The 22,502-nt window shown below is 49.6% G+C and overlaps 1 protein-coding gene across 2 annotated transcripts in view; it reads right to left on the reverse strand.

The window, feature by feature from the left end:
* AACS (acetoacetyl-CoA synthetase) overlaps positions 1–22,502 on the reverse strand; it is a 77,138-nt gene that overhangs the window by 51,316 nt on the left and 3,320 nt on the right. For both annotated transcript variants that reach the window (XM_010368425.2, XM_010368424.2), the window contains exons 2-5: positions 16,663–16,766; positions 14,163–14,283; positions 6,350–6,463; positions 615–712 (exon numbers count right to left, since the gene is read on the reverse strand). In XM_010368425.2, the coding sequence (XP_010366727.1) occupies positions 615–712; positions 6,350–6,463; positions 14,163–14,283; positions 16,663–16,766 (437 nt within the window). The remainder of the gene's footprint in view (positions 1–614; positions 713–6,349; positions 6,464–14,162; positions 14,284–16,662; positions 16,767–22,502) is intronic.

The following is a 22,502-nucleotide window of genomic DNA, read 5'->3' on the forward strand; positions in this document are numbered from 1 at the left end:
AACCCACTCTGCGGCTACTTCATTTGCTCTGTGGAGGGATTTAGAGGCCGGGGGGGCCACAGTGGGGATCCGGCCCTGCCTGGGCCACTCTGGGCAGCTGGACACACCCTGGGGCGGTTTGGGGACAGAGAGGCCGCCCTCCCAGAGTGCACACCCACACAGCACGAGCACAGGTCCAGAGGAAGGGGCTGGAAACAGCAGAAAGCAACACAAGGAGGTCCCGGGGAACATCTGCAAGCAAGACTTTGAGAACAAAAATCTAAAAAACTGTCCTCAGAGGAGACACACTTAGCAAACCTCACGTGGTCACTAAGTCCCAGGTGAGGAAGACAGGGCTAGACCTCACTAGCCCTTAACAACACTGGCTGCTGCATAAGCCACCTGCCCAGGTCTTCCATGAGCACAGTGGGGAGCGGGCGCACGTCAGGACTGCTTGAAAGGAAGAATGAGATACGTCTTTCTGGCTTCTTTCCCCACAGAGGCCGCTGCAGCGCCACCTCCTCCTGCTAGGCTCACGCTGCTATCTGGCTCCCCTGGGAATTCAGCCCCTACAGCCCCTACCCAGGAAGCTCACAGGGCAAGGGGTGCCCCCTCTGCCATAGACCCTGACTCACATTCACACCAAAGTCTGGGGACGTGGAGCTCCAGATGGCGCCAATGCTTGCTGCAGCCAGCATGGCCTCAACAGCGTGCTCACTGTTGGGTAAATAACCTGTGGAGAAAACACAGGAAGAAGCCTTGGGTTCAGGGTATATGGGAGGCAGCAGACATCCAAAAGGTTCCTCTGAGAGCCAGGGTCAGAGTGGGAAGGGGGCTGGCTTTGAACTGCCTGAGGATCCTGACCACCATCCCCCGCCCAGCTAAATCGTCTGCTGCCAGCCTGTCCACTCCCCACCATCCCCCTGCAATCCATTCTCCATGCTCTGATGACAGTGACCATGTGGCCTCTCCTCCCTCTGCTCCCCCTCTCTCCCTGGGATCTGGTCACAGCAGCCTTCTTCCGACTCCTCAGTTGTCCTAATCGCCTCCTGCCTCAGGGCCTTTGCACAGCTGTCTGATCTGCTGAACACTCCTCCATGCACACCAGCAGTCTCCACTCAGTGTGTGCTCATCCTGCAGCTCTTCACTCAATTGAAACTTCCTCAGACCAGCCTTCTCCAAGGCCGTCTTGCCCCCAACCTGGTGAACTCAGGTCCCCTAACTAGTAACCTTCAAAGCACGCTGTATTTCTCCTTCACCAAACTTAGCATAACTGCAAATGAATAATCACCTGTGTAACTGGCTGTTTAGTATCTGGTTCTCACATGAGGGCTGGGACTTTGCGTGTCTTGTTCTTTGCTTTACCAAATGCCTTTCACCATGCCCTGCACATCAAGGGTCCTCAGATATTTGCTGGCTGGCAGATGGATGGATGGACAGATGGATGGATGGATGGAAAGAAGAAAGGATGCATGGATGGATGGATGGATGATGCATGATGAATGGAGGATGGATGGATGAATGAATGGATGGATGACAGATGGAGAATGGATAAATGGATGGACAGATGGATGATGGGTGAATGCGTAGGTAGAGAGAAGAATGTATAGTTGGATGGATGGATAGTTGGATGGATGATGTATGAGGGATGATGAATGGAAGATGAATGGATGAATGGGTAGATAATGGGTGGAGGATAGATGAGTGGATGGAGAGATGGATGATAGGTGAATGGGTAGGTAGAGAGAAGAATGTATAGACAGTTGGATGGATGCATGGATGGATAGTTGGATGGATGGATAGATGGATGGGTAAGTGATGGATGATAAATGGAAGATGGATGGATAAATGGGTAGATAATGGGTGGATAGATGAGTGGATGGATAGATGGATGATGGATGGATGGGTAGGTGGAGAGAAGAATGCATAGACGGATGGATGGATAGTTGGATGGATGATGTATGAGGGATGATGAATGGAGGATGGGTGGATGAATGGACAGATGATGAGTGGAGGATAGATATATGGATGGATAGATGGATAATGGGTAAATGGGTAGATGGAGAGAAGAATGTATAGATGGATGGATGGATGGATAGATGGATGGTTAGATAAATGATGGAGGAGGGATGACAAATGGAAGACAGATGGATGAATGCGTAGATGATGGGTGGAGGATAGATGAATGGATGGATAGATGGATGGATGACGGATGGATGGGTAGGTGGAGAGAAGGATGGATAGATGGATGGGCAGATGGATGGGTTGATGGAGAGCTGCACAGACAGGTGGACTGGTGGATCGTTGGTTGGATGGATAGAGAGGAGAGGGAATGAAGAACACAAGCAGTACTGTCAAGAGCCATATTCAAGCCCATAGAGGGCAGAGGTCCTCAGGCCCTCCACCTCCTAGCTGGCTGGCTTTCATGACAACAGAGGCAGGGAATCCTCATGGCCACAGAAACTATGATCAATTGACCAGATCACTCTACACATTCCAGAGGAAAGGACCTGTACAGTCAGGCAGAAGGCAGTCCCGAGACAAAGGGCCACGGCCAAGGCCTCATCAGAGCAAGGTGCAGCTGCCCAGGTGCGCCTGCAGCAGTCCCTGGTCGGCTGGCTCCCTTTGTCCCGCCTTCTCCCCCCTGCAGTGGGTATTTCTGTTTGTCTACATTCACATGCGTCTCCCCTGCTGGGCCATAAGCATCCAAGGGGCAGGGGTCACACCACCATGGGGTTCCACCCACATCTGGCAGATGGATGGCGTTTACTGAGTTTGCCACAAAGATGAGACTTGGCTGTGAGTGTAAACTGAAGCATCTCAACACTGTCACCCCCAGGGGCAGGGCAGGACTCAGTGCCCAGGGGAGGCTGCTTAACCAGCTGACTCCGTGTGGCTGACAAGTGAGGAGGAGCTGGCCCTTCTCCCATGGCACATCAGACGCCAACCCTGGGGACCACTTCACAGACAAAGGAAAACAGACCTAGGCACAGCTTTAACTCCATCTTTTCAAGACTCTAAAGCATCCAACCCCATTTAATCCGCAGAATCATTTTCTAGTGTTTTCTGGGAAACTCAAAGTCCCAAATCCTAGTAACTGTGATCAGGTCAAACTGGTATCCAACTGAGACCCACGAAACGGGTGGGGCACAAGGGACCAGCTCAACTCTGAAGAGTCCAGGGCGTCGCGGCCAGATGTCTCCTCAAAGAAAGCACAGCCCAGAGGAACCCTGACTGTCCCCAATATAACCTGCTCTGTCTCTCCTTCACTCAGAAATGTTTGCTTCAAAAGCAGGTTTTTGTTGTTGTTGTTGTTGAGACGGAGTCTCGCTCTGTTGCCCAGGCTGGAGTGCAGTGGCCAGATCTCGGCTCACTGCAAGCTCTGCCTCCCGGGTTTACGCTATTCTCCTGCCTCAGCCTCCCGAGTAGCTGGGACTACAGGCACCCGCCACCTTGCCCGACTAGTTTTTTTGTATTTTTTTAGTAGAGACGGGGTTTCACCGTGTTAGCCAGGATGATCTCGATCTCCTGACCTCGTGATCCGCCCGTCTCAGCCTCCCAAAGTGCTGGGATTACAGATGTGAGCCACCGCGCCCGGCCCAAAAGAAGATTTTTTTAAATGAGAATTGGAAGGAAAAAAAAAAAAAAAAAACTGGAGTTAGAACATTTTGTAATCCTTTGCAAGACCTTAAAAGTGTACAGATTAAATCAGACCAAGAATAACCCACAAAGTGAGGTTTCAGCCTCAAAAATGCCTGCTTTGTGACTAGACACGGCGGCTCACGCCTGTAATCCCAACACTTTAGGAGGCCAAGGCAGGAGGATCTCTTGAGCCCAGAAGTTTGAGACCAGCCTGGACAACATAGTGAGACCCTGTCTCTACGACAAATACAAAAATTAGCCAGGCGGCCGGGCGCGGTGGCTCAAGCCTGTAATCCCAGCACTTTGGGAGGCCGAGACGGGTGGATCGCGAGGTCAGGAGATCGAGACCATCCTGGCTAACACGGCGAAACCCCGTCTCTACTAAAAAATACAAAAAACTAGCCGGGCGAGTTGGCGGGTGCCTGTAGTCCCAGCTACTTGGGAGGCTGAGGCAGGAGAATGGCGTAAACCCGGGAGGCGGAGCTTGCAGTGAGCTGAGATCCGGCCACTGCACTCCAGCCTGGGCGACAGAGTGAGACTCCGTCTCAAAAAAAAAAAAAAAAAAAAAAAAAAAAAAAAAAAAAAAAAAATTAGCCAGGCATGGTGGCATGTGCCTGTAGTCCCAGCTACACAGGAGGCTGAGGTGGGAGGATCCCTTGAGACCAGGAGTTCAAGGCTGCAGTGAACCATGATCATGCCACTGCAGTCCAGCCTGGGCAACAGAGTGAGACCCTGTCTCAAAAAGAACAAAAAAAAACAAGCCTGCTCTGATGATCAGCCCAATACCCATAATCATTCATTCAATCAACATTTCTTAGATGCTGCTGGGTGCCAGGCACTCTCTATGAAGTAAGATACAGCAGTGAGGAGAAAACAGAGCCCCTGCCCTCTAGTACCGAGGACACATGCGCACAAACACACCAAGATCCCTGCAGTTTCAGGTGAGCCATGGGACTACGATGAAAGCAGGTGCAGGAAGAGTGGGATGCATTTTTCGAAGGCTGACCAGGAAGGGCCTCTGAGGAGGTAACGTTTGAGCGGCAACCCCGACGAACCAGGGTAAACCCTGAGGATAGGCCAAAGGAGAACAGGCCGCCGAGGGCTGAGACAGGAGGCAGCCGGCATGCTCATCACTGGATTATTTCTAGTCAGCTATCAAAGGCTAAGCACTAACTCCATGCCCAGTCCCGTTACTCAAGGGGGAGGCGGGGCAGGGTAGTGGCGCCTGGCGCACAGGATTCTTGGTCCAGCCGCTTACTGCACTTATAGACAACAAGGCTGCCCAGCTCCTCCTGCCTCTTTGCAAACAAGCTGAACAGCAATCTGCAGTAAGTTCCCTCGGGAGAGGCACACCTATGCCAAACACCAAGGCTCCAAAGCCCAAGCCCCTCCCCAGTGGCTTTTCCTGCCACCCAACTCCTGTGGTCCTTGTCCCATGATACGGAGGGGAAAGGGAGGGAGGTCGGGAGCCCCAACCACCAGGGCTGCACTGGAAGATAAATCTCCTTTGTCTACACCTGCTCATCCCCATGTACACACCTACCTGCATCTCAATTAACTAACAAGTTGCTTGGGGTAAAGAACGGGTCCATGCACAGGCCTTTACATTTTTTCCAGAAGTCAAGGTGAAAGGAAAATTGTAAGAAAAATACCTAAGTAGGGCTGGGCGTGGTGGCTCACGCCTGTAATCGCAGCACTTTGGGAGGCCGGCAGGCGGATCACAAGGTCAGGAGATCGAGACCATCCTGGCTAACACAATGAAATCCCATCTCTACTAAAAATACCAAAAAAAAAAACTAGCCGGGCATGGTGGTGGGCACCTGTAGTCCCAGCTACTCGGGAGGCTGAGGCAGGAGAATGGCGTGAACCCGGGAGGCGGAGGTTGCAGTGAGCCGAGATCGCGCCACTGCACTCCAGCCTGGGCGACAGAGCGAGACTCCATCTCAGAAAAAAAAAAAAAAAAGAAACGAAAAATATCTAAGTAGTTCTCGGTGGGAAATTCTCAGTCGCTATCCCAGGGAACAAAGGAGGGCCCCAGCCCAGAGCAGGAAGACAAGCCACACCTCAAGGTCTACAGATTCCAGCCCCTGCTCCTTCCAGAACAATCCCCGATTAGGGCCTGCTTTTCAGTCCTACTTCCCTTGCTTTATGGCTCAAGGCAGGAAGGGCGGTCAGAACAGACCAGCACCTCAGGAAACCAGGCAGAGCAGAAGAAGGTGAACGAGGCCTTTGGGATCAGACCTGGGCACCTGCCCCACCTCCTGCCCTCCATGTTCCACCCCACAGAGCTCATGTAGACACCTCCTGCTCGCTGCCTCCAGGCCTTTCACAGGCCATTTCTGCTGCCCGGACTGCCCTTTCCTGCCCTGCCCCACTGCAGGGCTAACTCCTAAATGCGGCTTCATTCCTCCAGCAAGCCCATATTGAACGCGCCTTCATTCCTCCAGCAAGCCCACATTGAACGCACTCCCTTGATGTTCTTGGAATTGTTTCAGGCTCTGGGACAAAGCAGGGAACAAAGCAAAGCAAATTCCTGACTTCGCAGAGCAGCATATTCTTTCAGCAATTTTCCTTCGTCTCTTTTTTTGCCTTGCATTTAGAGTCCAAGTCCCACGAGGTTCCATGTAACACATGACTCCACCTCACTCAAAAGTTGTCTTGACCTTCACACCACCCATTCTAGCTTGGTCTCCTCCCTCAAACCATCACCAGCACCCAAAATACTTACCAACGACCCGATCTCCTTTCTTCACACCCATTTTCCTCATTGCTGCTGCAAACAAAGCCACTTCTTGCCTCAGCTCTTCAAAAGTCACCTTCACAATTTCCTCTTTGCCTTCCCCTGGAAAGAGAAAAAGAGTAAATTGTACATAGACCACCGCAAAAAGAAAAGTTGCAAGCCAGACACTGAATGAAAAATCCCACCTATTTCAATGCAGGTTATTAATCCACACCCAGGAAAAACAGACGCAAGGAACACAAGCAAGATACAGGTCAACTTAACTTCACGCAGAAGAAAGGCTGTGTGAGAGCCAGCCGAGTAAATACACTAACACCATGCGCTGCACAAAGATTCTCTATCGGGCTGGGTGCAGGGGCTCATGCCTATGATCTCAGCACTTTGGGAGGCTGAGGTGAGAGGATTGCCTGAGCCGGGGAGTTTAAGACCAGCCCTGACAACAGAGTGAGACCTCCATCTCTACCGAAAATGTAAAAATAAGCCAGGCATGGTAGCACGCATCGGTAGTCCCAGCTACTCGGGAGGCTGAGGTGAAGGATCACATGAGCCATGATTACACCACTGACCTCCAGTCTGGGCGACAGTGCAAGAACCTGTCTCAAAATAAATAAATAAGTAAGATTTTCTACTGGAAATGCTTTTATTAACTGAAGAATCCTTTGATTATAATTGTAGGTTTTTTTTTTTTTAATAATTACAGATTCACACGAAGTTTCAAAGAAAGTACAGAGAGGTCCCATGACCCCTCACTCAGCTTCCCCAGTGGTTATATCCTCCATAGCTAGAGTACAACAGCAAAGACAGGAAACAGAAATGGATGCAACATGCGTGTGGTTCCATGAAACAGACGTGGATACACCGTGCATGCGTGTGGTTCCACAAAACAGACGTGGATGCAACGTGCATGTGTGTGGTTCCACAAAATAGACATGGATGTAACATGCATGTGTGTGGTTCCAGGAAACAGACATGGATGTAACATGCATGTGTGTGGTTTCACAAAACACATGTGGATGCAATGTGCATGTGTTTCCAGGAAACAGACGTGGATGCAACATACATGTGCATGGTTCCACAAAATAGATGTGGATGCAACGTACATGTGCGTGGTTCCACGAAATAGATGTGGATGCAATGTGCATGTGTGTGGTTTCACGAAACAGATGTGGATGCAATGTGCATGTGTGTGGTTCCAGGAAATAGACATGGATGCAAAATGCATGTGCGAGGTTCTTTGTCACCTTACGGAATTTCCTGCAACCACCACAACTGAGACACAGGACATTTCCACCACCCCAAGCCCTTCCCTCCTGTTGCCCCTGTATAGTCATCCCTGACCCCTACACCACCCTCACCCCGGGCAATCACTTACATATTCTCTAGTTCTATAATTCTACCATTTCAAGAATGTTATATAGGCTGACAGAAGGGCTCATGTCTATCATCCCTGCTCTCTGAGAGGTTAAGGCAGGAAGATCACGTGAGGTTAGGAGTTCAAGACCAGCCTGGGTAAGATAGTGAGACTCTACAAAAAAATGTTAAAACTAAGGCTAGGCAGGGTAGCGAATGCCTGTTAATGCCAGCGCTTTGGGAAGCCAAGCTGGGCAGGTTGCTTGAGTTCAGGAGTTTGAGACCAGCCTGGGCAACGTAGTAAAACCTCGTCTCTACAAAAAATTTTTTAAAATATTAGCCGAGCACGGTGGTGTGCACCTGTAGTCCTAGCTACTCAGGATACTGAAGTGGGAGGATCACCTGAGCTCAGGAGGTTGAGGCTGCCATGAGCTGAGATCATACCACTGCACTCCAGCCTGGGCGACAGAGTAAGACCCTGTCTTGGAAAAAAAAAAAAAAATTAAAACTAGCCAGGCGTGGTGGTGTACACCTGTAGCCCTAGCTACTTGGGAGGCTGAGGTGGGAGGATCACTTGAGCCCAGAAGTTTAAGGCTGCAGTGATCTATGTTCGCACCACTGCACTCCAGCCTGAGCAACAGAGTGAGACCCTGTCAAAAAGAAATAAAAGAAAGCAAAGAAAGGAAAGGAGGGAAGGAAGGGAGGGAGAAATGTTACATGAAACACAGAAAGTGATCTTTTTTTTTTTTTTTTTTTTTTTTGCCTATTTGCCTAGAGTTGTAGGTGTTTGTCCTTTATCCTCTCTTTGCTGCCCTGGGGTAGCCTTTTCGTTACCTCTCCCACATTCCCAGCCCAGAAAACTTTCTATCGTGTGAAAATACTTGGTAAGCTGATAGCTACTCTTCAAAAGCGAAATGTGCTGCGCAGGCAGCTGTTCTAACAATCTCAACACGGATGGGCTAATGCATGTCATTTGCTCCACTCGCTGGAGCATGAAGGCAATTGTGCACATATATGTATCTTTTTAAGTAGGGCATTGCATGGCCTCGACGGGGATTACCCACAGGAGAGATGAGTTCTGCTGAGAACGCCTGAGCATAGAGCAGAGCTCCGTGAGCACCTGTACCCAGCTGGGTGAGTAAGGAACAAGTCAGGAAAACATGCAGAAAACAAACACAATGATCTTAAAGCCCCCGAGCCAATAATCGGCTGCTCAGGCCCCTGCTTAAGTAAGGGATGCGATTTATAAACTAACTGTGATCACTGGCTTGAGGGTCCTTATTCCCATTGCAATTATAAGGAAGGGAAGAGTTCATTAAAAGAAAGGGCTCTGCCAGGCACGGTGGCTTGCACCTGTAATCCCAACACTTTTGGAGGCTGAGGCAGGCGGATGACTTGAGGTCAGGAGTTAAAGACCAGCCTGGCCAACATGGGGAGAAACCCCATCTCGACTAAAACTACAAAAATTAGCCGGCGTGGTGGCGTATGCGTGCAACCCTAGCTACTGGGGAGGCTAAGGTGGAAGGATCACTTGAACTGGGGAGGTGGAGATTGCAGTGAACCGTGATCACGATACTGCACTCCAGCCTGGGTGACAGAGCAAGACTTCATCTTAAAAAAAAATAAAATAAGGCCGGGCGCGGTGGCTCAAGCCTGTAATCCCAGCACTTTGGGAGGCCGAGACGGGCGGATCACGAGGTCAGGAGATCGAGACCATCCTGGCTAACACGGTGAAACCCCGTCTCTACTAAAAAATACAAAAACTAGCCGGGCGAAGTGGCGGGCGCCTGTAGTCCCAGCTACCCGGGAGGCTGAGACAGGAGAATGGCGTGAACCCGGGAGGCGGAGCTTGCAGTGAGCTGAGAGCCGGCCACTGCACTCCAGCCTGGGCGGCAGAGCAAGACTCCGTCTCAAAAAAAAAAAAAAAAAAGGAAGGGGGCTCAAATATTTAAAAGGGAAGAGATGGTGGAAGTGAAGAGGAAAGACGCTAAGGTAAAGGGGTAGGGGGTGTGAAACGGACACAGAATTATAACCCTGCCTCCTTAACCCACCCTCAAGACAGGGCTGGGTTTAAAAAAATAAAAGGCAACTGGCTGGGTTCAGCCAATACTGTATATAACTGAGAGGGAGAGAGACACCCCACCCAGTTCAGTCTCCACTCAGACACCTGTATTACAAGTTCTGGGAAGACTGGCTTATTTCATCACTGGGAATCAAGTCTATTTTTAGTTTTTTAGTGTGGGGTTTACACACTAAACCCAAACTAAAGTTTTGGGTTTTGGGGCTTTTTCTTAAGAAGATTCACATTTGACTGTTCCCACTTTCCAGGAGAAACCAGGACCTCATGAAGTGTCTGAGACATTGGGTTAAAGCACACGCATTTAAAAGGACCAGGACAAGAAAAGAGACGCAGCGTCCTCGTTCTCCTCCTCAGGATTACGAAAGAGGTGACTGGGCTGGCACCCTAGGGAGGTTCCCACGTGCACTGCAGTGCCTGGGGCAGGCCAGGCTCATAGGAGCCTCTTAGGGATCAATGAAATGTGGTCTGTCCGTACCGTGGAAGATTATTAGGACATAAAAGGAATGAAGTACTGATCCACGCTACAATGTGGATGAACCTTGGTAACACTGTGCTGAGCGAAAGCAGCCAATCACAAAAGGCCACGTATTGTATGATCCAATTATACAAAATGTCCAGAACAGGGAAACCCATGAAAGAAAGCGGAGAGGTGGGTGCCAGGAGCTGGCGGAGGCAGGAACAGGGAGTGACTGCTAAATGATATGGGGTTTCCTTTTGGAAAATGCAAATATTCTGGAACTAAGGGTGGTGGCTGCACAACCTCTTGAAAATGCTAAAAACCACTGAGCTGTGTGCTTCAAAAGGATATTTCTGTGGTATATGAATTATATGCCAATTGGAAGAAAAGAGCTGGCTGGGCACGGTGGCTAATGCCTGTAATCCCAGCACTTTGGGAGACCAAAGCGGGTGGATTGCTTGAGCCCAGGAGTTTGAGACCAGCCTGAGCAACATGGCAAAGCTTCATTTCTACAAAAAATCTTAAAAAAAAAAATTAGCCAGACACAGTGGTGCATGCCTGTGATCCCATCTACTCGGGAGGATCACTTGAGCCTGGGAAGTCGAGGCTGCAGTGAGCCACGATCGTGCCACTGCACTCCACCCTAGGCAAGAGAGTAAGACCCTGTCTCAAAAGAAAAAAGAAAAAAAGGAAAAAAAAATCTCTAACTCCTACCATTCCCCTTCCCAGAGCCTGGGTCCACTGACTCTCCCACCCGGGTCTGCCCCAGACTAATGTTTGAAGATTCCCATGGACAGGCTGAGGGCCTGCCTAGTTACACAGCCAGCACACTCCTGAAATAGTGGTGTAAACCAAGTCTTCTGAAACAGTGAGGGAACTCATTCGACTTAAAGAATTTAAAGAAATCCTGGAGGCAATGTTCTCACTCATCCATCTTTATGAAGCTGGGACTTAATATCACGGTTTTCCTGAAAGCCTGGTACCACTGGTGGACACATCCACAAGCCCCAGAATCTTGCCTCTAAGCCACCTCTGCCACTGTCAGAGGAGTGACCCTGGGGACACAGAGATGGAGCACGGAGCAGTCTCCAAAGTCTCGTTTCCCATGATGCAACCCCTTCCCATTCTCCACCCAGCAGCCAGGTCACCACAGGATCACCCAGCCCTTGCTCAGAACCCTGAGGATGGCCCACTCCCTCTCACACCTCCCCACACTCCTGGACCCACAACCGAGGCCCCCCAGCTCAGCCTTCCTGGCTGTTCCCCACAGCCATAGAGCCTCCTCCAGCCCAGGGCCTTCTTCTGGCTGTTCCCTGTGCCTGGGAACATGACTTCTGCAGAGGTAGGAGGAGGAGATTCCAGGTACAGGGGTCAGCCAGAGGAAGGCTTCTTCTTCTTCTTCAAGTTCAACTCCTTCAAACAGGCTTTCCCTGGTAGCCCTGTCTAAAACAGCCCTGCACCCCCCCATCATACCTCTTCCATCACGATGCTTATTCTTCCAAGCATATGTTTTCTTTTTTTTTTTTTTTTTTTTTTTCTGAGGCAGAGTCTCACTCTGTCGCCAGGGCTGGAGTGCAGTGGCTGGATCTCAGCTCGCTGCAAGCTCCGCCTCCTGGGTTTACGCCATTCTCCTGCCTCAGCCTCCCGAGTAGCTGGGACTACAGGCGCCCGCCACCTCGCCCGGCTAGTTTTTTGTATTTTTTTAGTAGAGATGGGGTTTCACCATGTTAGCCAGGATGGTCTCGATCTCCTGACCTCGTGATCCGCCCGTTTCGGCCTCCCAAAGTGCTGGGATTACAGGCTTGAGCCACCGCGCCCGGCCCCCATGTTTTCTTATTTATGGTTAAACCACCATGCTTTCCCCTCAGAACATGGGCCCCTCCCAGGGCAGGGAGCTTGTCTATCTTATTCAAGCTGCTGTCTTCCCAGCACCTTTCACAGAGGCTTTTTTTTTTTTTTTTTTTTTTGAGATGGAGTCTCGCTCTGTCGCCCAGGCTGGAGTGCAATGTCACAATCTCAGCTCACTACAACCCCCGCCTCCCGGATTCAAGTGATTCTCCTGCCTCAGCCTCCCGAGTAGCTGGGACTATGGGTGCCCACCACCATACCTGGCTAATTTTTTGTATTTTTAGTAGAAACGGGGTTTCACTATGTTGGCCAGGCTGGTCTTGAACTCCTGACTTCAGGTGATCCGCCCGCCTTGGCCTCCCAAAGTGCTGGGATCACAGACGTGAGCCACTGCACCCAGCCCTCAGGAGGCATTTAATACAGATTTGAGGAACGAATGGATGAACAGACAGGTGGGCACCCAAAGGGCAAGGGAGAGCCAGTCGGAGCCCTGACCCCAGACCACCCATCTACTCTGCCCTGACTGTGTCAAGGCTGAGAACCAAGGAAAACAGCAGTGGAACACTGACCAGCCCAAATGGTATGTCAAGACTTTGCTCCATGGCTCTTCACCAGGAATGTGCATCAGAAGTGCCCATGGGCTTTGAAAATACATGGAGGCCTGGGCCCCAACCCTGGAAGATGTGTTCCAGTAAGTCTCGTGGGAACTGGACTGCCAGGATCTTTAACAACTGCACAGGGTCTTTTGGTCCTTCTCACAATGGCAGAAGGGAGGCCCTGCTCTGTAGCCTGGGCAGGGCCACTCACTGCCTGTTTCCAGTGGTTTAGTTTTTTATGCTGATCTAGGGAGTGAGGGAAGTTTCTTGGAAATTTAAGAAAACGGAAATTCATTTTCTGATGAGTATTTTACACCACGGTGAATTAATCTTTCTCTGGCTTCTAATAAAAATTGCCAACTCAGGCCAGGCATAGTGGCTGATACCTGTAATCCCAGCACTTTGGGAGGCTGAGGCGGGCGGATCACCTGAGGTCGGGAGTTCGAGACCAGCCTGGCCAACATGGTGAAACCCTGTCTCTACTAAAAATACAAAAATTAGCCGGGCCTAGTGGCGGGCACCAGTAATCCCAGCTACTCGGGAAGCTGAGGCAGAAGAATCACCTGAACCCAGGAAGCAGAGGTTGCAGCAAACCTAGATCACTGCACTCCAGCCTGGGCAACAGAGGAAGACTCCATCTCAAAAAAAAAAAAAAATTGCCAACTCGGAGACTCATTTTGGCATTTAATATAGATTGTCAACTGTTTCTGTGTACGTTGGCCTTATTTCCATGATTAGAATGTAATATTCTGGAGGCAGAACACGACTTCAGTTTATTTTTGAGTCTTACATCGCAAGATGTCTTAGACACAATGAGTGTCCAATAAGCTCTTGCTGAACATACAATTTAAAAATAATAATAAATTGTTAAAAGCTGCACAGGGGCCGAGTACAGTGGCTCATGTCTGAAATGCCAACAGTCTGGGAAACCAAGATGAGAGCACTGCTTGAGCCCAAGATTTCAAAACCTGCCTGGGCAACATAGCAAGACCCTGTCTCTAGTGGAAAAAAAAAAAAAACAGAAAATCTGCCATGCATAGTGGTGTGTGTCTATAGTCCCAGCTACTCAGGAAGCTGAGGTGGGAGGATTGCTTGAGCCTGGGAGACTGAGGCTGCAGGGAGCCATCCATGATCATGCCAACGCACTCCAGCCTGGGCCACCACGCCGGGCCTCAACTTTATTTTAAAAGGAAAAGCCAATGGGAAGAGATTCTAGTTACAGTTTCATCACTAACTTTCTCTGTGACACAAGCTAGTTACTTGAGTATCTCCATTTTGCCCATAAAGCATGACCACATACTGGCCCTCTCCCCTCCCCAGCAAAAATAAAGTCAAGAGAAATCTTAATTATGTCAGAAAGGTGCCAAAATATGGTTTGGAAATCCTGTCTCTCCAACTATGTGGCACCGCATGCACACACCATCTAGAACTTCCACAGAGGAAACCTCGGGTCTCGCCATCAGGACTCACTTGCAACGTAAAGGGCAACTCTGTCATTCTCTTTGTGCCGCAGGAGGTTTTCTGCATAGTTAAGCCGACTGCCTTTGAACCACTCGGGGACATCTGCGATTCCTTTCGATGTGTCCACAACCTGTAGAGAACGATAACACACCAAGACGCACACAACATGAGTCCTACGCCACAAATCAGCAAAAGCGATTCTGCTTCCCGGGAAGCCAGCTCACTCATGGCCCAGAGCATTTTTAAATCATTTTATGGACTGAACTCTGAACTGGCTTAAAGGCTAGAAACTGAAAGTAGGGATTAATGCCAAGGGAAAACAACCATCCCCAGTAATGTATGTGTTCCACAAATGTTCATTAAGCACCTACACAATGAGAGATCCTGAAGACAAAGACACCGCCCAACACGTCAGGCTCTGCCCAGACACACGGAAACCAGGAGAGCAAGCTCCGGGACCGGCTGCCCCTTGCCCACAACTTTTGGGAGTTTCAGCCTTTGCTTCCTTCTTTGGGGTGCTGGAGCCTTGATTTTTATTGTCAAAGTCCCAAAAGATCAACATTTCAAAATGGTTTGCCCCAAAGAGACAATAAATTCGACTTTGAACGGCAGGACTCCCTTTTCTCAGATATTTATTGATTTACAGTGTAAAGAGTCGAAAAGTTTTTTCTAAACTGCAGGTTAAAAAAATAACAAAACTCCAGCAGAGTGCAGTGGCTCATGCCTGTAATTCCAGCATTTTGGGAGGCTGAGGCAGGCAGATCACCTGAGGTCAGGAGTTTAAGACCAGCCTGGCCAACATGGTGAAACCCCGCCTCTACTAAAAATACAAAAATTAGCCAGGCGTGATGGCGGGCGCCTGTAATTCCAGCTACTTGGAGGCTGAGGCAAGAGAATCACCTGAACCCGGGAGGTGGAGGTTGCAGTGAGCCGAGATGCACTCCAGCCTGGGTGACAATGCAAGACTCGGTCTCAAAAAGAAAGAAAGAGAGAGAGAGAGGGAGAGAGAAAGAAAGAACAAAGAAAGGAAGGAAGGAAGGAAGGAAGAGCCAGGCGCGGTGGCTCAAGCCTGTAATCCCAGCACTTTTGGAAGCCGAGACGGGCGGATCACGAGGTCAGGAGATCCAGACCATCCTGGCTAACACAGTGAAACCCCGTCTCTACCAAAAAATACAAAAAACTAGCCAGGCGAGGTGGCGGGCGCCTGTAGTCCCAGCTATTCCGGAGGCTGAGGCAGGAGAATGGCGGGAACTTGGGAGGCGGAGCTTGCAGTGAGCTGAGATCCGGCCACCGCACTCCAGCCTGGGCGACAAAGCAAGACTCTGTCTCAGAAAAAAAAAAAAAAAGAAAGAAAAGAAAGAAGAGAAAGAAGAGGAAAGAAGAGGAAAGAAAGGAAAGAAAGGAAAGAAAGAAAGAAAGAAAGAAAGAAGAAAGAAAGAAAGAAAGAAAGAAAGAAAGAAAGAAAGAAAGAAAGAAAGAAAGAAAGAAAGAAAGAAAGAAAGAAAGAAAGAAAGAAACTCCTAATAGTTTAAAAAAGTATGGCCGGGCGCAGTGGCTCATGCCTGTAATCCCAGCACTTTGGGAGGCTGAGGTGGGCGGATCACAAGGTCAGGAGACTGAGACCAGCCTGGCCAACATGGTAAAACCCCATCTCTACTAAAAATACAAAAATTAGCTGGACATGGTGGTGCGTGCCTGTAATCCCAGCTACTTGGGAGGGTAAGGCAGAAGAATTGCTAGAACCCGGGAGGCAGAGGTTGTACTAAGCTAAGATGGCCCCACTGCATTCCAGCCTGGGCAATAGAGCGAGACTCCATCTCAAAAAAAAAAAAAAAAAAAAAAAACCTACAACAATGTAAATGTACTTAACATCACTGAAGTGTACAGTTTAAAATAGTTAAGATGGTTACATAAAAGTTTATGACATATGTACTTCAACATAATTAAATCTTTTTTTTTTGAGAGTATCTGTCTCTGTTGCCCAGGCTGGAGTGTGGCGCAATCACAGCTCACCACAGCCTCGACCTCCTGACTCAACCGATCCTCCCACCTCAGCCTCCTGAGTAGGTGGGACCACAGGCATACACCACCTTGCCCAGTTAATTTATTTTTCTGGAGACAGGATCTCGCTATATTGCCTAGCCTGCACTCAAACTCCTGGGCTCAAGGGATCCTCCCATCTTAGTCTGTCAGCTGCTGGGATTACAGGTGTGAACCACTGCATCCAGTCCCAAATATTCAAAAATTAAAAACAAACAAAAAAACTACTATTTAGGATCACTCAAGTTCCCAGGACAGGGCCTGGGGTCCCCACCCAACAGAGGATTAACGGGCTGTAAAGTTCTCAATGAGGTCTGTGATAATTTAATGCCAGTTCTCTAGGGCAATGACTTTTTCCTATCCGCATGAGGTGGTAAAAAGATACGATTCAGTATTCTCCAAAATTAGCATTTCACTTTGAAGCACGACCACAAAAAAAGATCACGTCCATGGAAAATCTCTTACTTACCTCATCATACACGTGTGAGAAGACAATTCCACTGAACTTCCAGAACTCTGCCCAGAAGTCTGAATACGACTCAACGGACCAATGGTACAAGTCATCATAATTCTCTAAAAATGAAATAGCTCAGATTAACCTTAAAAGGGAAATCTTGGCGACGGACACACGTCAGGAGCCTCGGGCGTGTCCAAGCGAGCCAAATTCATCTGAGGAAATGGTCTGCGGGAGGAAGGAGCTTAATTTTTATTGATGCAAACCCAATCCCCCTAGTCCCCAAAAAGAACAAAAGCTGAGGCGGTGATGTTTTGAGTCATCTTCAGTGATTTTATATCTTAACCACCATGCCTAAGAACACAGATTCTAGAGCCCGAATGCCCGGGTTCAAATCCTGATTCGACCACTTATTTAGCTTTGTGACCTCAGGGGATAATTAATAGTCCCCCTCCAGCCACAGGGCTGTTGTGAGGATTTAAATGAGCACAGGTAGAAAGTCCTTAGAGCGGGGCCTTAGAAATTACCACAGTGGCATTAGGAGTTCGCCATTATTATACCACACAACCTTAGGAAATTTATACTCAATACACTGGAAAACCCAGAAGTTCAAAACTGGTAGTCTGTTGATGACTTCCCAAAGCCAGTATAATGTTGGGGGGTGTTATTACTTATTTTGATTTTTGAATATGCAATATGTTCACAAGACTCAAAATTACAAAAGTGGAAAAAGTTACATGGAGGCCGGGCGCAGTGGCTCACGCGGTCAGGAGCTCAAGATCAGCTGGGCCAAGATAGTGAAACCCTGTCTCTACTAAAAATACAAAAACAACTAGCTGAGCATGGTGGCGGGCGCCTGTAATCCCAGCTACTTGGGAGGCAGAGGCAGAGAATTGCTTAAACCTGGGAGGCGGGAGGATGAAGTGAGCCAAGATCGCACCACGGCACTCCAGTCTGAGCGACACAGCGAAACTCCATTTCAAAAAAAAAAAGTTGCCGGGCATGGTGGCTCATGCCTGTAATCCCAGCACTTTGGGAGGCCGAGGCGGGCGGATCACCTGAGGTCAGGAGTTCAAGACCAGCCTGACCAACATGCAGAAACCCCGTCTCTACTAAAAATGCAAAATTAGCTGGGCGTGGTGGCTCATGCCTGTAATCCCAGCTACTAGGGAGGCTGGGGCAGGAGATTCGCTTGAACCTGGGAGGTGGAGGTTGTGGTGAGCCGAGATCGTGCCATTGCACTCCAGCCTGGGCAACAAGAGCAAAACTCCGTCTCAAAAAAAAAAAAAAAAAAGTTATATGGCAAAAGGTCTCCCTCCTTTTATTCCACAACAATCTAACTTTTTATGCCCAGGGGAGTTCACCCTTGCAGATTCCACTCAGTTATACTCAAAACAGCTTTTCCCCACCATCAAGACATGAGCTGGAAACTTAATACAAAGAGATGTATTTAACTCCTAAACTAAATGTGACTTCACTGCAAAACTGACCCCAGCCTAGCTGAGGACTTTTTAACCCACTCAACTGCATAGGATCCAAGTGGACTGGCCACAGTGAGCCAATCAGTCCTTAGGGATAGCAGAAATTTATCCTATCAGGGACCAAGGGAAGTCATACAGTGCTTCTCTTTCAAAGCACAGCCTTGCTGGGGCTCCAGGAAGGCAGAGACTGGCAGGGATATAATAACATGTCAGGAAGATGGCCAACGAGGTACCACGAATGGGGAAAAAGGCAGAATACAACCACTGAGCTGAATTCTCTCACCGACATCAGTCAAGTCAAGCGTGCCCATCCTCACTGTTCCCAGCCCCGGGGGAAAGAGAGAAGAGACACGATGCTTCCTTCAGCAGTGTCCCCTCTGACTGTGGTGGCCAGGAATGGTCCTCAGTTATGCTGGACTCAGAGGGATGACAAGAACTGGGGCAGAGACAGCTGAGGATCACTTTAGCCCAGAAGCTTGAAGCTGCAGTGAGCTATGATCCTGCCACTGCACTCCTTCTGGGTGGGTGACAGAGTGAGACCCCATTTAAAAAAAAAAAAAAGTGAGGAGCGGTGGCTCATGCCTGTAATCCCAGTCCTTTAGGAGGCCGAGGTGGGTGGATCGCTTGAGGTAAGGAGTTTGAGACCAGCTGGACCAACATGTCGAAACCCCATCTCTACTAAATACAAAAAATTAGTTGGGTGTGGTGGCACATGCCTGTAATCCCAGCTACCCGGGAGGCTGAGGCAAGAGAATCTTTTGAACTCAGGAGGTAGAGGTTGCAGTGAGCCGAGATCATGCCACTGCACTCCAGCCTGGGCAACAAGAGCGAAACTCAGTCAACAGCAGCAACAACAACAACAACAACAAAGCCTATCACAAAAGTTCATTCGGCCGGGCGCGGTGGCTCAAGCCTGTAATCCCAGCACTTTGGGAGGCCGAGATGGGCAGATCACGAGGTCAGGAGATCGAGACCATCCTGGCAAACACGGTGAAACCCCGTCTCTACTAAAAAATACAAAAAACTAGCCGGGCGAGGTGGCGGGCGCCTGTAGTCCCAGCTACTCGGGAGGCTGAGGCGAGAGAATGGCGTAAACCCGGGAGACGGAGCTTGCAGTGAGCTGAGATCCGGCCACTGCACTCCAGCCTGGGGAACAGAGCGAGACTCCGTCTCAAAAAAAAAAAAAAAAAAAGTTCATTCACCAACAGCATCGCTAAGGAAGTCAGACGCCACCAGCCCCATGAATCTGGAAGGATGCAGCCACAATGGCATCTTGACACCACAAGGACCCTGGGAGACGACAGCAAAAGTGGCCGACTTCACGTGGAAACTTTCCCACTGTCAGCAACTCAGCCCTCTCATCAAATGTGACTCTTGAGACACTCTCTGCTGCTCCCACGCTCCCCGCCTCTACGGCGAGGACGCTGCAACCACAAGCCCAGGTCTGATTTAGCCTGTGCGAGCTGTTCACACTTAGAAGCCTGTTCTTGCTTTTTGATGGACTACTTCATGAATTTGCATCTCCACCTTGTGCAAGGATCATGCTCATTTTTCTACCTAGTATATGTGCTGCCAAAGCAAGCACATCAATCCATTTTTAAATGAAATTCCGGCTTCTCCTGAGAAAAGTGAGTCCCTGACTGCGGTCGTCAGCCAATAATTGTCACCTCCAGGCATTCATGGCCCTCCATGGTCCCCTTCCCAACCTGAGAGGGCTGATCTGTGTCACCAACAGGGTACTGTGGAAGTAGTCAAACGTGACTTCCAAGGCCAGGTTGTAAGGGTCACTGCAGCCAGGTGGCTCTCTTGGGTCACCTGCTCCGGGAGAAGCCAGTGAGGATGCTCACGCAGTCCTAGGTGGCATATGGCAGACGCCTCCTGCACTACCTTGCTGCCACCACCAGCACTAACTTACCGCCGTGTGAGTGACTTCTCAGGGATGGGTGCATTCCCACTGCAGCTCCTCAGGGATCCAGAGCCAGAACCGCCCAAATAGCCACTCCCCAATCCTGACCCACAGAAACTGAGAGGTAATAAAGGTTTATTCTTGTTTTAAGTCACCAACTTTTGGGCTGATTTGTCACCAGCAACGGGTAACAAATGCATTGTCCACACCAAACAGTGACGATCAGCTAGAACTGGGAACAGCTGCCTCATCAGGCCCTCCGGCAAATGCCAGAGGCAATAACTAACCAGATGGCAGACTACAGCTCCACCGCCTACAGCTACAAAGTCTTAACTGAGACTTCGTGCCTTGGTTTGTTCAGCTGTGAAATGGGGCTACTACTGCCCCCCACTTGGTAGGATTACCAAGAGGATTACATTAGTTGATACATATCAGGTGCCAGATGGAGCCTGGCATATAGAGAGAGCTCACTAAATAGTAACTATTATTATATTGGGCACCTGTCTGGTCCCTACAGGCTTCTGAATTTTCAGCCCTTCTTCCTCTCCACCTAGGAGAATCTTGGCCAGTCTACACCTTCAAATCTTAGCTGAAGATTTTATCTGCCTTTTTTTAATTATTCATTTTTTTAGAGACAGGGTCTTACTCTTTTGCCCAAGCTGGAGTGCAGTGGCATGATCATAGCTCACTGCATCCTCTAAGTCCTGGACTCAAGCAATCCTCCTGCCCCTGCTGCCCAAGTCGCTGAGATGACAGGCTATCTGCCCTTCTAAACCGCATTCTCTGCTAAACCCAGCACACTGCTGTTGTGCTGGACCCCTATTAACTCCAATAGATGGCACCAGATTCCAGAGATCTGGAAGCAGTGAGCCAGACACAGGGTTTATTGGAAACTTACCTACAGGGATGGTTTGGGGGCAGCAGGCTGGACGGAGAACCGCAACTGCTTGTAAAATGCACGCAGTTTATACAGCACCTTCACTTAGCACGCTCCCCTAGCAACTTCCACCTGGTAACCTTCACTTATTCCAAAAGAAAGGACCTCAGTCCCCCTGTAGAGCTTGCGTTCCATGGGGTGGGCCAGAGGTTCAGATGTTCCTCATAGACAAGGAATAAATCCGGGTTGGCCACTCTCAGATTCCTTCGCTTGGAACTCTGAACATACATTCTTCTGAAGTTACAGCCATCAGGTGCATCTGCCATACAACAGTGCAGTACTCAGAATGTCAACACTAATGCCCCATTCGTGGAATGCCCAGCGTCCACTAACTTGTGGCACTATCTTCACATGAGCTCTCTCCCCTAGCACCTGGAGCTATTTGAGAACAGGGCCCAAGCCTTCTATTTGTTGGCAAACTCCATCCCAGCCGCTTGCACAGAGAGCCGACATGCAGCTTGTGGTACACAGAAGGACACTTGGCATAGTCCTCCAAAAGAGCATGCCTTTGAAACTGGTGCCACCTCTCTGCCCCCTAATTACAGAGGGCTAGTACATGCAGCATGTCTGCCAGAGCTTGCTAGAGGCCTGGAATCACAGGCACATATGACAGGCTGGAGCTGCACCCGACCCCAAGGAAGCCTGCATCAGAGGACCCCAGAGCCCCATGTGGGTGTGCAGGGAGTGCACAGGTGGGTTCGGCTGGAAGCAGTGACAGGAACCAACCAAGCTGCGGCTCTGGTAGTAGAAAAGACGGTAGGTAACCCTACCAGAGCCTCCCAAACTCCAGGGATAGAAACTTCCTGCCAACCTTGGTCTGGGAAGACTGGCTCACGGAGAGACGGCCGGAGTGGGGAACGCCCCTCCCTTCCTTCCTGAAGGCTGCAGGGCTGGAGCAATGCCACTGAGGATGTGTGCCTTGCTCTCTACTGACATCCAGTCCAAAGCATGGCCCCATACTGTACACAGGCTACAAGTGAGCCCCTGCTGGGACACAGAGAAGAGGATACAAGTTCACGAGCACTGTCTTTAAGCAATAAGAATGCTCACAAATACACAAAACGGCAGGGCAGAATGAAAGCCCAAATTACATGTGCTTGGAGAGAAGAGGGAAGGCAGAAATATTCAAAGAGAATAATCAAAAAAAAGACTGAATTTGAGCTGGATCTTCAAGCGAAGTCCAAAGCGTCCGGGGCCAGGAATAAGAAAGGGGAGAGAGGTGGAAATCACTGTCAAGAGTGGTAAGAGGAGAAAAAGGACAAAACCTGAGCTCTAAACGCCCTCCTCCAGACCAAAGGGAGGGGCCTCGCTCAGCTCGGACAATGCTCCGGACAATGTTGCTGCGCTGGGAATGCAGACCCACCATGACAGGCCTTGGAATTCTCAGAGGTTGGAAAGCTTGCTTTTCATATGTGGTCTCCCAACTTTTATTTATTTGAAACAGAGTCTTACTCTGTCACCCAGGCTGCAGTGCAGTGGCGAGATCTCAGGACTCACTGCAACCTCCACCTCCTGGGCTCCAGCGACCCTG

The sequence above is a fragment of the Rhinopithecus roxellana genome, chromosome 10, assembly GCF_007565055.1.
Source record: "Rhinopithecus roxellana isolate Shanxi Qingling chromosome 10, ASM756505v1, whole genome shotgun sequence".
NCBI classification, from domain to species: domain Eukaryota; kingdom Metazoa; phylum Chordata; class Mammalia; order Primates; family Cercopithecidae; genus Rhinopithecus; species Rhinopithecus roxellana.